At 43.2% G+C, this 17701-nt stretch overlaps 2 protein-coding genes across 2 annotated transcripts in view; one reads left to right on the top strand and one right to left on the bottom strand.

The window, feature by feature from the left end:
- VWA3B (von Willebrand factor A domain containing 3B) overlaps nucleotides 1-16406 on the bottom strand; it is a 67112-nt gene extending 50706 nt beyond the window's left edge. Inside the window, 8 exon segments of the mRNA XM_083501629.1 lie at nucleotides 1664-1785; nucleotides 2799-2968; nucleotides 3702-3861; nucleotides 4841-5091; nucleotides 6531-6625; nucleotides 6856-7083; nucleotides 7944-8021; nucleotides 16017-16406. Coding sequence (XP_083357755.1) covers nucleotides 1664-1785; nucleotides 2799-2968; nucleotides 3702-3861; nucleotides 4841-5091; nucleotides 6531-6625; nucleotides 6856-7083; nucleotides 7944-8021; nucleotides 16017-16044 — 1132 coding nt within the window. The 5' untranslated portion in view covers nucleotides 16045-16406.
- Nucleotides 1-17701, top strand: part of TMEM131 (transmembrane protein 131) — a 152981-nt gene that overhangs the window by 44141 nt on the left and 91139 nt on the right. The gene's annotated exons all lie outside the window — the stretch shown is intronic.

Here is a 17701-nt window from a genome sequence, read left to right as displayed (position 1 = left end):
TGTCCTGTTTAAAATCTTGCACATTCTAGAAAATATCTGAAAAGTAATTGAATCAAGATGTGATGACTTGTTAGTTATACAACACACACACACACACACACACACACACACACACACAACACAACACATATGAAGCTCAGTGACAAAAAGGGAGGAAAGAACTTGTATTGATTTATGTATGCATATAGTCTGCCTTGTTCCTGGGCAATCAGCATTTGAAAACTGTGTGTACTCAGTCACAACAGGGACTAATGTTTCTCTGTTTTCTCCTGGCTGTTAGCGATTTCTTCTTTCCTATTAACACACGTAATTTGATACACAATTATTTGGAAACTACCAAACCCCTTGGGGGCTTTTGCATTTATTCAAAACAGGCCTGCTGGAACATGTAAACTTGCCACCTTTCTGAAAGGGAATGTTTTTCACCCTTCCTCTTCACTTTCTCTAAATATCAAACACTCTTCTCTAAAATACAGGAAATAGGGGATGTCCAGCTCCATTAGCTAAGAATGGTTTCAGAAAGAAAATGGCCTTTCCCCCTCCCACACAGCACAATGAACTTCGCAATGTCATGTGCCGTTGTAAAACTGTTCCCCATTACCATACAGTGGTGCCCCGCAAGACGAATGCCTCACAAGATGGAAAACTCACTAGACGAAAGAGTTTTCCGTTTTGGAAGTGCTTCGTAAAACAAATCTCCTATGGGCTTGCTTCGCAAGACGAAAATGTCTTGCGAGTTCCTGCGGGGGTTTTTTCCGCCCCCCCTTTTTCTAAGCCGCTAAGCCGCTTATCAGCTGATCCGATAAGCCGCTAAAAGCCGCTAATAGCACTAATCCGCTAATCCGTCAATGGGCTTGCTTCGCAAGACGAAAAAGCCGCTAAACGAAGAGAATCACAGAACGGATTCTTTTCGTCTTGCGAGGCACCACTGTATTGTTCTATGGGCTGTCCCAGTGATGTCTTCTACTCTGTGCGCCTTCCAGTTTAGCTTAGGAAATTTGTGGAATTAATTTCAGAACTGGTACGCGCATTGTTTGCCACTGTTTTGAATGTGCACCCCCACCATCTGAAGTGAGGCAGGTGGATACAGCGGGGAAAGGCCTTTTTGGCTGCAACACTTCATTTGCAGAATTCTCTCACCATGGAGGCATGCCTAGTCTCTTATGTGCTAGACAGGAGACCTTTTGATTTCCCCAGACTTTTAAACTCCAGTGTATCTCTCTTTCACACACACACAAAATATGGTTGTTTTTAGCACTGTTCTACCATTGTGAGTCATTGTATTGATCTTTTACTGTGCTTATTGAGTAATTGTAAACTGTCCTGGAAATTTCTGAACGAAAAGAGTTAGTATAGAAATGTTTCAAATAAACGTTGTTGTTGTCGTGTGTGTGTGTGTGTGTGTGTGTGTGTGTACACAATGAAAACAAGTACTAGTGGTTTTATATTGTGGTTTTATGCTGTAACTTTCCTGACGCTTGCAGATATTGGACGTATATAAAATAAATAAATAAAATAAAATAAAATAGAAGAAGTGGCAGCCTGAGCAGAAAAATGTGCACTGCTCCAGGAGCGAGGCTGGTGAGAGCTATGGTCCATGGAGATTCTGGACTGAAGGGAGGAAGGCATTTGGGGCATAACAATCAACATTCTTTTGTTTTACCTAGAGGCAGGTTCCCTTTCAGTTTCCTCGAATTCTGGGTAAGTAAGGCCTTCTCATCCTCGTCGCTTATTGAGGTTTCTATCATGTCCATGTAGTCCTCTCTCTCAGCAAATGCATGGAACCTGAAGGGATAAAAAAGTGTTTCGATCTGTATGCAAAGGTTATAAACAGGCTTCAAAGGAGCTGGTATGGAGCAGTGGCTAAAATGTCAGACCAGGCAGACCGAAGTTTAAGTCACACCTCAGCTACGGTCTACTGAGTGATTTGGGGGCAGTCATCCTCTCTCAGCCTAGCTTACCTCACATGGCTGTTTTAAAAAATATGAAGGAAGAGAACACGTTTCACTTTTGACTTCTTAAAGAGAAAATAACTGCAACAAATAAACGTAGTAATTTCCACTGGTTGTCAGGCTCAAGCACCATCAGGATGTTCTCTTTGTACTCTTTTATCACCAGAGTTTCATAAAACTCACAGGTGCCCATAACAAACTGGGGGTTCGCGTAGCATAACTTGCATTTATCAGTTTAATAGCAACTCACAATTGAGGCCTCACTCTTTTCGGCTTGCTCTACTGTTAAGCAGAGCTGCCTTGGGCTGCTGATTTTGGATGTCATGAAAGGCACTAAATGCTTGTCATTGTTGTGTTTTTTACTCCCAGGGAGTAACTTGGTCAAGTTTGAGTACTATGCACCTTGAATAGGGGAGAAGGGCGTTTAACTACAGTGGTACCTCAGGCTACGAACTTAATTCGTTCCAGAGGTCCGTTCTTAACCCGAAACAGTTCTTAACCTGAGGCGTGCTTTTGCTAATGTGGCCTCCCACTGCCACTGGCATGCGTTTTCAGTTCTCATCCTAGGGCAAAGTTCTCAACCCAAGGTACTACTTCCGGGTTAGCAGAGTTTGTAACCCAAAGTGTTTATAACCCGAAGCGTTTGTAACCTGAGGTACCACTGTACACAGCATTGGGCAGCTAAACATCTTGGGCTGAACCTTGTATTTTCTTCTCAGAGAGACAGAGGAAGGGGGAAAGTGACATATTTGGGCAAAAAACACAAAGAGAAAGCATGCGATCTGCACAGATCCATATCTCCATTTGCAAAATAGATTGATAGTGCTGAAATCATTTACCTCATACCTGCCAGTGGTCAGATGACTCAGCTCCTTTAATAAAGCAATAGTCTCTTCTTCTCGAGCATTAAAAGACACTGTATGGACTGGGCACGGGCACCTCGATATCTTCTGCAGGAGCAAATGTCTCATGCATTCTGGCATATCGCCCACAGTGAAATAGTACACGGCCTCGGTCTGTGATGGACAAGTCATTTGAACCATGAAGCATATTTGTAACATCCCCCCCACCTGCTTTTCATTTCTAACCCCCCATTCACCCAAGGAGCTAAGGTGGCATACATGGTTTCCCTCCCTCCTCACAACATCCTTGTGAGCTAGGTTAGACTAAGGGACGGTGACTGGCCCAAGTCCATGGCTTTGTGGCCAAGTGGGGATTTGAACCCTGATCTCCCAGGTCCTAGTCCAACACACTTAACCACTACACCACACTGGCATCTCTTATAATAGCAGCAATTCAGCCCAAAGGGCTGCACAGTGAGCCCCACATGCCCAGAAGTGTTGGGAAACTGGGATTAATTGGAGACTTCCTGGCTTAATTGTGGCTCACCTAAAAAAGGTTGCAGTGCGCCAAAGAGGTATTTGCATCGCTTAACTTTCAGATAGGTTCATCGAAACTAGGCCTATGCTTCAAAGCCCGTTTAGTGTCATTGAAACATTTCTCTCCTGCCTGCTCCGTGGGAAATTCTGCTCTCAGAATGCAACGCTGTCATGCATATATGATATTGGTAAGAACCAGCCTGCAGATCAACTTGAAAGAAATTCCTTCTAAATAGCCCCCAATGTTCTTTTATTAGCATGTATTATCCCCGTCCATAATTCATGTCTGTAGCACTTGCAGTCAAAACTCTCACGGGGATATATCCCTAGACATAACCGAAGACTTCTAGAAATGTGTGAGAGAGATTACCGTGTCATCAAACAAGGCCTCCATGATCGCTTCCGTGGGGCCCGAGTGGCAAACAGCTGGCCTGTACTCTATCGCCCACAGCCACTCGACAGCCGCTTCTATAGAGGCCTCCGACACAGGAACAGTTTTCTCTTGCCACTTTGCAAGATCTTGAGCCCCCCTGGAAAGGAGAATAGCTAAGATATCTAGAGAAATGGCTAAACTTGTCTTGCAATAACAGCTCTGGTAGACTAAAAAGGGCAGCAAGGAGCATCTGTCCCTGTCAAGGTTTTGTTTGGAGATTATTGGGGGTGGGGTGGAAGGGGAAAGGCCTTATCCAGTGTCTAGACAGACATATGATCTGGGTGCCAAATGTCTGTGGAGTTTCCCAGATGAATTACTTCGATCGACATTCCCGCTCATTCTCCCAGTCTGGCAGAGGTCGAAGAGAAAGGGTAGAGGGGCTTGAGCATTCAGCACTGATCCCCGCTCTTTGAGCTAAAAATCTCATCCTGAAATAATGGTCACAGTGGGGCCACCACCTAGACTTCCTGGAGAATAGAGTCAGAGTAGATTCCCCTAACCCCACCCCCAAAACCAGTCTCTTATCCAAAATGCCTCTTTGGCCCTGTGCAAATCAAGCGCTAGGCAGGACTCCTCAAATCCCAGATTTGGCTCCCCAGGCCTGTAGTTGCTGACCCTTAGCATAAACAAACATGTTTTCAAAAGTTAACATATACTTTGTCTGAGGGAGCAATAGGTGCATTAGCTATAGAGAATAAAGTTTTGGGGGGGGATATTATGGAGGTACTAAATCTGACCACAATTGTATCTACTTACTATGGTTTTTTAAAAATTTTGGTCTCTAAGACAAAATCTAGCTGGCCTTTGCAGGAAAATGTGTGTTGATCAATGCTGAGAGGAAATACACTGTTTGAAAACGAATCTTTTCCACTTAAAGAGAACTAGTATTTTAAAATAAATAAATAAAAAGCTTAAGAAGGATTTCTACTCATGACCTCATATTCAAAATGGCATAAAGGCTTTGCAGACAAAGTCTGGTTATGTTCATCAGCCATATGCTTCCAACAAACTTCATTATTATGGTTGCAGTATTAGGAATTCCAGCAAGTCTCCTTACTAAAGTGTAGGAAACTTACTGAATGATGTTAAATCGGGAGATTTGGGCCACTTGCTGTTTGAAGACCATAGAAAGCGCCTCTCGACACAGATCAAACTCAGCTCTAGAAGCAACACCGAAATCCAGAACAATGGTGATGCTCTGTTCCTGAATCACTCCAAATATTTGCCGGCTTTCTGTGGTTAGCCATTCCATCCTTTGTTTATACAGTTCGATAGCTCCAGTAAGACAATCCACAAAATGAAAGAGGAGGTCTTTTTTGGCTGTCAGCTGCATTTAAATTTTAAAAAGAGTGAAGATGTCAAAATCAAGACAGGGAATAGTAGGGATGGAAAATGAAGAGGATGTGCATCAAGGCAATTACAAATGCAAACACACTTTTTAAGAGCTGGCAAACCTCCTTGATGGATCTGTACTTTGGTATTAATATTTTATTGAAAAGGGTTCGATTATAAAGAAATAAAGTGATGCAAAGAAAAAGAGAATGAGAAAAGAAGAAAAAAAGGTACAAAAATGTATAGAAAAAATATATATGAATATATATGAAAAACATCCTAACCCATACATTCTTTTATAAATTTGATATTATTATCCTAATACATATGTAAAGATGAATGACCTACTACATTTTCTATAAACTCGTTCCAAATATTGTCATATTTATCCAAACAAAGTCTACGTCTGTAAGCAGTATGTTCGTAAGCTGCGAGTGTTATCATATTGTCGATCCATTTATTAAAGTGGATCATATCTTTATTCCTCCAGATCATCAACATCAGTCTCTTGGCTACCATAAGAGTGCACAGAATCACATTTTCTCTACTTGACGGGTCTCTCCTATCCTTGCCTTCTGATGCAAAATCCAGAACAGGGTCAAACTGGAGCCATTGTTTTTCAGCAAGTGTTTACCATCAAAGTACTGAACAAGCATCCAAATGGTGAGCACAGCAGCAGTCCTTGAGTGGAGAGAGAGACAGGGGCATGCTCCCAGCAGTTGTGCCACTGCTAGCTTAAGAGAGCAAAGTGATGGTGAGGTGGGAGGAGCTCCAGTTTGGTCATAGAAGCCATGTTGGGCCACCACCAGCAACCAAGAGCTCCCCCAACTTTATGACCGCCTCGCCTGATCCCAATGAGCAGCAGTACTGCAGAAGTACTCAGCAGCAGGAGGGTGCTGAGTGGGACAGCTGTTCGCAACAGCGCTGTGGATCTCTGGAGCTGTGATTCACACACATCTACCACCCAATCAGCATTTCACAATGGATGAAAAGTGGCAAAAAAAATTATTCAGTTTCATGGAACGTCCAAACAATACCAGCTTCTAGCTCATTAAATCCTACTAGACCTTGGAAAAATTCAAGAGAAGTCCTGATTCTGAAAATAACCCATGTCAGTAGTTTTAATGTTGTTGAATAATATAGGTGCTGGATCAGCAAACCAGTATCGGTTATCAAACACCTCTCTGAAGCTAAGTGACCCCAGGTTCATTGTTATTACTTCCACTCTGTGTTCTGGAGGTAGTTCTCCCCAAGCCCAGCTTCAACAGGTCAGCAAGAACTCTGGAAGCAGAGTCCAGATTTAAAGCGCATCAAACACAAACTTTTTATAGCCAGAGGGCAGGTTGTTACTACACCCAGCCACCACCTCATCCTGCCAATATATAATATTATCTTACCCAAAATATATATTCTCACTCTGAATCCGCCACTTACGTTATACAGCTTGCCGTCTTCTCCTGTCATGTATTGACGATACAACCCATTTGCGTATCGAGAAGCCACAAGTTTCCCCAGGATGGATACATAGTCTAGAATAAAAAGAAGTTGTACAAGTGCTGTCTCCATCATGCAGGGTCATTTTTTATTTTATTTTTTGCACCAATTCCTTGCCCGTTTATTTAGAAGTGAGCCCCAAAGGATATCCCATACACAAGTTGTTACTCACTGTTGAATGCAACAGGGCTTATTTCTCCAACTAAGTGCACAAAAGATCAGGCTGTGCATCGTTCAAAGGGAAAAGACTTGCTGCACATCATACCTTCTTTGTGCTGAAATCCAATCTTGGATAAAATCTGAGAAAAGGTCAACTTGTTCCTTTTGAGCCCATGCAGCTGAAGCCATTTAGGGGAAGAGATGAGAAGTTGCACATCCAAGTCCCACTGAACGCCATAATCTCTCCTTTCTTTTCGCTCCAAGTTCTTCTCGAAGGCAACCAGAGTCTTAGGTTTTTCAGGATCTTTTTTAGGCTTCCCACCAAAAGTAACTTCTGCAAAGGGGAAAACGTGCAAGCTAGGTTTACTTATTGCAATCCTTTCGTCTGCCAACTATCTCATCTCCCCCTCTCACCTCAATTCCATGGTACTCTACTGTATTCTCATGACTCCTCCTTTTTTAAACAGAAAGCATTATCAAAAAGAGAAATATTTAAAGAAATACAAAAGCCTCTCCCTTCTTTTTCTCTCTCTCTTTATGTACAAGAAGATACATGTACAAAAACATTCCATACATAGAGCTGAGTCTGGAATTAGACTTAAGAGGTTTTATGTTACCAAGGTTTGCACAGAGACATTAGATACATTCACACAATACAGTGGTGCCCCGCAAGACGAATGCCTCGCAAGACGGAAAACCCGCTACACTAAAGGGTTTTCTGTTTTTGAGCTGCTTCACAAGACGATTTTCCCTATGGGCTTGCTTTGCAAGACGAAAACGTCTTGCAAGTGTTCCGATTTTCCCCCGCTTCCCCCCCCTTTTCTAAGCCGCTAAGCAGCTAATAGCCTTTTAGCCGCTAATCCACTAAGCCTTTAATAGCTGCTAATAGCCTTTTAGCCGCTAATCCGCTAAGCCTTTAATAGCCGCTAAGCCTTTAATAGCCGCTAAGCCTTTAATAGCCGCTAAACCGCTAATAGCACTAATCCGCTAAGCCGCTAATAGGGTTGCTTCGCAAGACGAAAAAACCGCTAGACGAAGAGGCTCGCGGAACGGATTAATTTCGTCTTGCGAGGCACCACTGTACATTGAAAGCACTGTGAATACCACTTTATGCAGTCAAAGACACAACATAGCTCCAACAGAAATTTCATGTGTAATTTTATTAATAAAATATCATAACCTTAGAATACTCACGTTCACTCCATGCAAGCCGTTTACCTATGCCACCAGTCATTGCAACCACACTGATTTTTTGCTTCCTTCTGTGTTCCCCTTAAAACATGAATAAAAACACATGATTGTTTTTTATTGATGCCATCCAACCAGTAAATCAGGTCTGGTCTTGATGCTATAAATTGAATTTAAATTTAAATTAAAGTTAGCACCAGCTCCAACAGCTTTTATTAGCCAGAAACCTAGTCCTCCCACTTACCCAGGAGGAAGCCCCACTGAATTCAACAGGACTTACTTCTGAGCAGACATGGTTAAGATTGTGCTGTCTACTTATTTATTTCAAATATTTCTATACCACTTCTCACTAGCATACCACAGCGATAAAATGGTTACAAAAAGGTAACTTGCCCGTTTATGGAAAATGAAATAAAAATAATGTTTTAAAAATACCACAGCATTAGTAATAAACATTAAAAGAACTTACTAGGAGGTGAAACCATGGGCAACAATACAAAATGCCTAAAACCAGAGGAAATACAGAATGTTCTATGTACACCAGGTTCAACCTGGTGCCTGAAAGAAAGACGTATTGGTGCAAGGCAAGGATCTCTAGTGAGGTCATTCTATTGTCATCTCGTTTGGAGAAGAGAAATTGGAGAGAAAAGCTATGGTTGGTGAACTAATGGTGAAGGCACAGAGGCAGCACGTTCAGTTACCTGGGCCCCCAAGATGTTTTGCTAGTGAAGCTTTTGCCAACCGCATTGGAGATGGGATCCAGATATCCTTATCAAATCACGGCAGCTGTGTTCTGCACCAACTGATGCTTCCTGGTCATCTTTCAAGCCACACCTAAAATACCATTATAGCAGTCTAATCAGGAGGTGATCACGGTGTGGCTAACTGTGACCCAGAGCATTCCTGTTCCAGCAGAGGCTGCAGTTGGTGACGTAGGAAGGAGGAGGTGCTGTGGACCAAGGCTCTAGAGAACAAAACTGGATCCAATGGGAACAGGGAACCAAGAAGCGAACTTGACCCTTCGGGGTGGGGTGCAACCCATTCTAGAGCAAGTAGAATGCAAACTCCCAGAATATAAGAACCATCTACCCACAGCTTTCGCCTCTTGTTGGGATTGGGCTTCAGTTAACTGGCCCTCGTCCAATGAAAAGCAAAGCTGAGTGTTATCAGTATGCTGATGGTGTCTCACTCTGAACCCCTGGTTGGCCCTCTGAAGCAACTTAAAGCTGACTGGGTGGCTGAGAGGTTGGTAGGGAGGAAACAGGGAACTTTCCTTCAGTCAAATTCCTGAAGTTGTCTTAAGATCCAAATTCTAATGTGTATTTGAATTATAATTACTATTTTGATTTATTATCCGCCCATAAAGGCCCTGGGAAAGTTACAGGGGTTTAAAATGCAATGATGAAAATAGTTTAAAACAGACTGCAGGCACAATAATTGGGTGGGCCCTAGAAATGTATGTTTTGGGTGCCAAAGACCAGAGTAAAGAAGTGACTCACTCTGGCTTCTTCAGTTACCTGGCAAAATGTTATTCCAGTATTCCAGATCCACATACCACTGTAGTCACTTGGGCAACTTTAAACAAGAAGACCAGAACAACAGGGCTAGTGATGCCGTAACTAGGAAGCCCTTCAAAACGCCCTATATGTGCACAGAGGAGGGTTTGTGCAAACATTTACCCTTTGGCTGCGGTACCAAGTGGTAAGTTGTGCATTTTGCCTCCAGGGAGACAGAACTCTTGTCTCTAAGTGTCAGCTATAAAACATATGAATCACCGCAATTTATTTACCCGTGTGATGGATTAGGGCCTGAATTCAAGTACTTTGATGCCGTGATTTCATGTTGCAAAATCCCTATGCAAAAGTCACTTCCATAGAACAATTTGCATGAATTCCACATGTATCCCAAATGAGATAATGTGTGTGAAATGCTTTAAATACTAAGTACTGATACTTTATTCTGTGGATCATAATCTGTGGTGATCCCACATGCATGAACATTAACTGCAGCATGTATGCTGATTGAGTCTGCAGTCAGTCTCGGTTGTTTATCTATGTTCAATTGCCACATCAAAATTATCTTACGTGGGACTTCCGGGTTAGCGCCATCGGCGAATGGCGGAGTTCCTCCTACTGGAGGAACTGGCTCCGTGGAAACTGGGTCTTCCCGCCGCGGCGAAGGTGGGGACCCGCTAGAAATCCCAGGCGGAGGAAGCCTGGGAATGTGGGGTTCGGCAGGGCACTAGGAGCGCCCCCCCTACTCATGGGGAACCCCATTTCGGGGTTCTGGAGTGAAGCGGGGTGAGCGGCGCGGTGCTGCGAACTGATTGCTACTTTCACAGAGTGAAGCCGCACAGCCATTGCCGGAGAGCGCTGACTTTTTCCTGTGGACAATTGGATTTAAAACAAGTACCCGTGAGTAGAAACGGAAAATTGGATCAAGAAATATCTTAATTTGGCACCGAAGCGGGAAGGTTCAAAACAGGAAGTCCGCCTTCCGCTTTTTGTATATAGACTGAAGCAAAAACCTTGTAAGCTAAAGCCTGGAAAGTCGTTAAAAAAGTCTAAATTTCCTTCATTTATAACTACTGAAACCCCCTTGGAAGCAGGAGAAAAGGGGGGGGGGGACTTTGTTTAATGCCTGCAGGAGAGGGAGTGAAGAAAGATAAGTTTCCACCGTCTCTAACCTGGGAACGGGGTGTCAGAGCCAGAAAATATTGGAGAGGTCTATTGACTGTGAATGGAATACTTTGACAGATAGCTAAAGAAGAGAAATAAACTGATTCCAATGTTGCCTTTTGCATTCTAAAGAAACATAATATCAGAAAAATGAAAGTAATTTTCCTTTGTTGGACTTGCCTTAAAAAGATGGATACAACTAGAAATTGCCTCCTCTAGAGGGAGCTTGCTAAATTGTTGCTGCAGTCTACTTGAGGACTCTACAGCTGTGAGATTAAGATCATGGGACCAGTCCTTTTAACCTTGACTAAATATGAGCTGGGAGGAAGTTTTGGTGCTTGCTTTATGCAAGACAAGTGCTTTGTTGGAACAGATGCATGAGAAGGTGGATTTGATGAATGAGAAAATGGATTTGATGACTGTTGTGGTCAATAACTGTGAACAAACAGGGAATATTGATACAGAAACCATTCAGGGACCAAATCAGGAACCTGTATTGATTGGGCAAGTGCAGAAGATAATGGAGGAGGTCACGGTTGCACCTCAAATAATACAAATGGAGAGACCCGAGGCCCTACAGGAGCATAAGCCGCTGTTTTTGAAGATTGAAGTTGGAGTGGGCCAGGGGCTGAGGAGGTTCTTAACTTTGGAGAGACTTTGAAATATGCTCTTTAATATTTTTTTGGATTACATTGATGACTGTGGGGAGTGGGACTGTGGGGAATGGGCTGGTTTGATGAAGGGAGGTGGAGATAATTTTGGGTTGGAACCTCCCAGAGACCTACTCCTCAATGAGAAAGGAAATAAATTAAGAAAGAGACCAACAAAAGACAAAGAAAAGTGCAGGTATAAACAAGAAGAAGAAGATCTGCAGAAGGGACACGGAAGAGACTTAAGGGCCTCGGACATAAGACTACCAGGTTGATGGACTAGATGGTATAGACAGTAAGGACTGACATGACCCGAGACCAGGAAGAAGAGACGTTGGATGAAGATTGGAAGAAAAATTATAAAGAAAAATTTTTATTTAGGGAATTAGCCTAAAATTAATGAATATTAGGGAAAATGTTGGAATGAAACTATATGGCTCTAGTAGAAATGATATCAGGAGTTATGTATAACTGAGTATTAAGTTTCAAGCTCTAAGGTATTTTATGGTAAGATAAGGTTAGATAAATTAAGGTAATTTGAATAACAGAATATGGGGAAAAGATGGAAAGGATTTGTTGAGTTAATTAATAGGTTAAATTGTTAAGATAAATTATTTAATAAAAATTGAAAAAGATGGAAAGAATTTGCTGAAATAACTAATTAAACTAGAATACAAAAAGGGAGGTGTGAGGAGGTCAATGAAACAAGCAAATGGAAGTTAGAGAAGTGTAATATGGGATTTGTTTCTCTCTTTTTTTTCTTTTTTTCTTTTTGCTGTATTGTTGTATTGGTTTTCATGTTTTGCTTTTTTTCTTCTTTTCTATGTATTGTAGTGTTGTTTTTTGTTTTTTGTTTTTTTCTGTAATTCTGAAACTATTAATAAATATTATTTTTTTAAAAAAAAATCTTACATGGAAATCACTTTTTTTCCCCTGGAAAGGATCCCTGAGTAACATTGAACAAGCCAATAGAATCCGCGATCAGAAAGAGGAGAAATATCAAGAAGATTGGAAGAAATTTAAGGAATATCTAGCTAAATATAACATAAGTGGAAATACTTGCATTAAATTGGTTTAGGATTTAAGTATGTTGAATTGTATAATACTATGGATTGAGATTATGATGAAAAGAAAGGAAGTTAGTAATTTGAACTAGTTAATTATATCAGAAAGTGAATATTGGAAAATTGCTAAAATGAGATTTAATGAAAATCAGTTAGGAAGGATTCGAGGAAGTCATTTAATAATGGAAATTAATTTGGATTCTGATTGGAAGAAATTTTATATGTTTGTTTGTTTTTCTTTTTATATGTTTTGTTTTTTGTGTTGTGTTGTATTTGTTATAAACTTGGAAAATTAATTTTAAAAAATTGGGGTGGGGGAATAGCTATCATCCTCCATTGCCCAGTTTGTAAAATGGGAATAATAAGGACCAGCCTTACAAGGTGGCAAAAAAGAATGAATTAGGATTGTAAAGCACTTTGCATAGTTATATATTTATTTTACACTTGTTCTAATCTTTTTTTCCAAGGAGCTCAAGGTGGCATACACAGTTTTCCTCCTCATCTTATAAACACAACAATCCTGTGAGGTAGGTTAGGTTGAGAGTGAGTGACTGGTCAGATGTCACCCAGTGAGCTGAGTGGAGGTTTGAACCCTAGTCTCTCAGGTCTTAGCCCAACACTCAAGGCGCTATACCACATTGGCACCAAAAAGGTGCTGTGATTAACAGTATTCATTCACAAGAGAATCTACTAGGAATCACCAGTGGCGTAGCGTGGGGGGTGCAGGGGGGGGCGGCCGCACCGGGCGCAACATCTGGGGGTTAGGGTTAGGGGGCGCAAATCCACGGGTCAGGGGGCACAAATTACTTGCCTTGCCCCGGGTGCTGACAACCCACGCTACGCCACTGGGAATCACTGCAATCCAGTCCTTCTAATATAACATGGAAACCCGAGCTGGTGACTCCATGGCAAATGAAATCCTGCGATAAGCACTGTAATTCAATACAGTGCAAAAGTCCCGGCTACCAGATCCAGATGCCATGCTATTTTGATAGCTGTTCAGAGGCTTGGATGTAACACACTCTCTTTTTTCACTCTGGAATTTAATTCCTTGCCAGCTCAGGTTTCTTCACCTGAACTGCTCAGGCAATTGTGTGGCAAATGGGAGAGGAACATACAGGGATTCTGATAGAAAAAGAATCTGTAAAAATCAAAACTCAACTCAAATTGAGGGATGGCCCAGCTAATTAGAGAAATATTAATAATCTTAAGACCAACATTTTAAACCAAGTTTCAGTGGAAAAGTTTGGAAAGAGTTTTTACCCACTCAGTCAGTGTCTTCAGTTTGCGGGAACATATAAGCACATCTCTTGCATCCAAGCTTTAGTATGGATCTTTAAATTTTTACAGACGCAGCCATCTATGCTAGGAAAACGATACACCTTATAATAAATGCATGGACTTCTCAGGAAGATTAGGGAGCTGTAAAAATTCAAAGTAATAAACTGGCAAGAGTCCACACAAAATTCAGTGAAACTTGGGAGGTTGCCCACATATAGCTTTTTGACTCTAACCTGGCAGTGGGGAGGGAGAGCAGTTTGGCTTAGTTTTCCAGGTTTAGACAGACCTACTGTATTTCCATTTCCCAGAGAGAATGATTCCACTCTAAATAATTTCACATTCTATGTTCAGGTTATACCAATTGGAGGTGTGGAATTGAGGGTATGGCATGAATTCAAAGAGGGAACATGTATAGAACTGAATTCCTGCTTACATTTGTCACCAAGCCCATTTCTGTGGGAGAAAACATCTCAATAACTACATTGCAGCCTAGAAGTAGAAAGTTGACTACATGCTACTACCGTTACCCACTTATCAGCAAAGCATGGTTCAGGGCTGAAATAAATCTTGTGTGGGAGTTCTGTGACTAGATTTCCCAATTTATTACCTGAAATGTAAATATACAAGGTTGGAAATCTGCTCACAAAAGATTCCTCATTTATCCACATTATTTGCTTGGTCCACATGGCTTCCAGCTCTTTCCCTCTAAGGAATTAAGAGTGAAAAGCTCAAGTTTCTTTACCTGAACTGCTCTGGCAATTTTATACCTCCCACTTTCAGGTTTTGGCTTAGAATTATCCATGTTAAGTCCCCCCCAATCTTCACATCAAACCAAGCATGCCTGGGAGTAAACCCCATTAAGTTCAATTGGACTTCTGAGTAGCTATGGTCAGGACTGCAGCCTATATCCAAACAAGAATTATTTCTGAGCAGACTCAAGATGTCAAAGCTGTGAAAGGGAGGTTTCCCAAGAGCATAGTTTGTCCTCCTGCTGCAGAACTGTGCAGGGAAAACCTGCGCTTCACAAATGCCCCCATATTTATGCAACCATATTAAAGGTACAAGGCCCACCTTCAGGGCTTGGACCTGTCAAAACTACCTCTTCACCCAGCCTTTTGATGCTTGAGCTGTATATTTTTAGGACACCCCTTATTTTTGAGACTAGAAGTTGTTTTAAACCATTTCTAATATTTTGTTGTTACACACCCTGCGACCTTAGAGTAAAAGGCAGGTAAACAATAAATAATAATAATAATAATTCCTGAGCTAATAATAAAACACCAATAATAACAACAATAATTTTATTATTTATACTCCGCCCATCTGGCTGAGTTTGCGCAGCCACTCTGGGCAGCTTAGAACATATCTAAAAACATAATAAAAACATCAAGCTCTAAAGCTTTGATTCTACAATAACCTTATGTATATGTGTACACACATGGCTCAGTCGGTACAGCATCAGGCTCTTAATCTCCGGGTTGTGGGTTCGAGCCTCACGTTGGGCAAAAGATTCCTGCATTGCAGGGGGGTTTGGACTAGATGGCACTTGGGGTCCCTTCCAGCTCTACCATTCTATGATTCCAGGTAGACTGCTAGCACACACCCCCACCCCAAAGCACAAGGAGAATTAACGTAAAACTACCAACAGTAGGGACGCGGGTGGTGCTGTGGGCTAAACCACAGAGCCTAGGACTTGCTGATCAGAAGGTCGGCGGTTCAAATCCCCGCAACGGTGTGAGCTCCCGTTCCTCGGTCTCTGCTCCTTCCAACCTAGCAGTTCGAAAGCACGTCAAAGTGCAAGTAGATAAATAGGTACCGCTCCAGCGGGAAGGTAAACGGCGTTTCCGTGTGCTGCTCTGGTTCGCCAGAAGTGGCTTAGTCATGCTGGCCACATGACCCAGAAGCTGTACGCCGGCTACCTCGGCCAATAAAGCGAGATGAGCGCCGCAACCCCAGAGTCGGCCACGACTGGACCTAATGGTCAGGGGTCCCTTTACCTTTACCTTTACCAACTACAGTGACGAATCACAACAGTTGCCTTTAAGAGAGCTCAGCCAGTAGAGCATGAGGCTCTTCATCCCCACGCTGGGCAAAAGATTCTTGTATTGCAAAGTGTTGGACTAGATGATCCTTGGGCATCCCTTACAATTCTATGTTTCTATAAAATGAATAAGGACCTCACTCATTTTGTGTCGTTCGCATCAATCAAGTGCCCAGCGCCCCAACTTGGCACAGGCGCAGAGAGGGAAATCTGTCTTCAGGGCGATGGGGGGGGGGGGAGACAGGAGGATAGGGGTCCCGTGGAGCGAACCAGCCAGAGCTGGAAGCCTTCAACCGACCGTGGGAAGAAGCCCCCATCCGAGAGGGGGCTGCTCCCGTGCGCCCCCTGCAGGCGCCCCGCCTCACCTGCTTCGAGCCCCCCGGTCGCTTCCATCCCATTGTGACGCGCCGGCGAGGAGTTCCACGGTGGCGCCGCCGCCCCGCTTCTTTCTTTCGTTGACACGGGAGACGCCGCGGTTGCTAAGCCCCGGCCCGCTTTCGCGGAGCCGCCCCTTCCAGGAGGAGCTTCCCGAGTCCAGCGGGGCAAAGCAGGGGCGGAAAAAATGGAGCCTAGTTCAAAGGGCGGTGCGCTTTGCTTCTCTGGACAAGCGCCAACTTTGGGTTGGAGGCGTGTGAGTTCAATCTAGAGTCTCCTCATCCCCCCTCCGCGTGAACGTGTGGGCGCGGATCGCGTGCACAGTGCATTTCCGTATCTACACCTGAAAGAAGGAGCTGCGTGTGGGATTTTCCAAGCAGGTGGGAGCCCTTCTTTGCGCTCGTGCCTATTTATTTACATGTACTCCTTACTAAAGCTTGTCATATGCTGCGGCTTCCCAATGAACGAAAATCTCATACCGTCCAACCAGTGGCGTAGCGTGGGTTGTCAGCACCCGGGGCAAGGCAAGTAATTTGCGCCCCCTAACCCGTGGATTTGCGCCCCCTAACCCTAACCCCCAGATGTTGCGGCCGGCCCCCCCTGCACCCCCCACGCTACGCCACTGCGTCCAACATTTCTCCAATGAAAATAGGGCCATCCTATCTAATAGTAGTAGTCGTACCCCGTCCTTCTGACTGGGTTGCCCCAGCCACTTCGGGCTGCTTCCAACATAAAGAAAAACATAATAAAACATTGAGCATAAAAAAAACCACGTTAGGGCCCTATACAGGGCTGTCTTCAGATGGCTCAGGGGTCAGATAACTCCATACCCTCCAACATTTCTCCGATGAAAATAGGGGCATCCTGAGGAAAAGTGGGACATTCTGAGATCAAATGAGAAATTGGGATGGCTTCTGTAAATCCAGAACTGTCCCTAGAAAATAGGGACACATGGAGGGTCTGGTATCTGCATATTTTTGTAGATGCTGAAAGGCTCCCAGAGTGGCTCTGCTAGTAATATGCAGCTAGATCCTACTCAAAGGTAGGCGTGATTAAAAGCCATTCAGTTCAGAATAAGTGGATGTGCAGAACTCTGCATTGAGCTGCGCAGTTACTGTGTGAGGAACCTTTGGCCAGCCAGATGTTGCTGAACTACAACTCCCATCTGCCCCAGCAAGCATGGCCTGTGACCAGGGAGGATGGGAGTTGTAGTCCAACAACATGGCAGAAGTGTCAAAGGTTCCCCACTCCTGCTGTATATATAATATGGGGGGGAACTGAGGCTTAATTCATGTATCTATTGACCCGGGAGCAGTGTTAGAGACTGAGATTTGAAAGCTAGGAGCTAAATGGCATCTTAAACCTAGGTTATGGGCGCAACAATGGAATGTCTAAGCACACTTTAAAAATAACAATAATACAAAGCTGGAAATGAATGAACTGCAGCTAAAATCTAATATTCATTTTTCACATTGTCTAGTCCTCATCTGAAGACTGCCAAAAAAACCCCAAACCAAAGCCATGCTTCCCCTGCCTGCCTGCCCCCCTAATATTTTTAAGAGTCTCTTCTCCGGTCTTCATAGAGTGACTGGAAGGGGGGAGGCAGAAAAAGGTCCTCCTTTCCTTCCACTCTGCAGTTTTAATTTGAAATCTTGGGTGCAGTACCGCTGAGGTG

Source organism: Podarcis liolepis (assembly GCF_965112155.1).
Source record: "Podarcis liolepis genome assembly, chromosome: 4".
NCBI classification, from domain to species: Eukaryota; Metazoa; Chordata; class Lepidosauria; order Squamata; family Lacertidae; genus Podarcis; species Podarcis liolepis.
The sequence above is the reverse complement of the archived record's forward strand: the minus strand, read 5'-3'. Positions and strand labels throughout refer to the sequence as shown.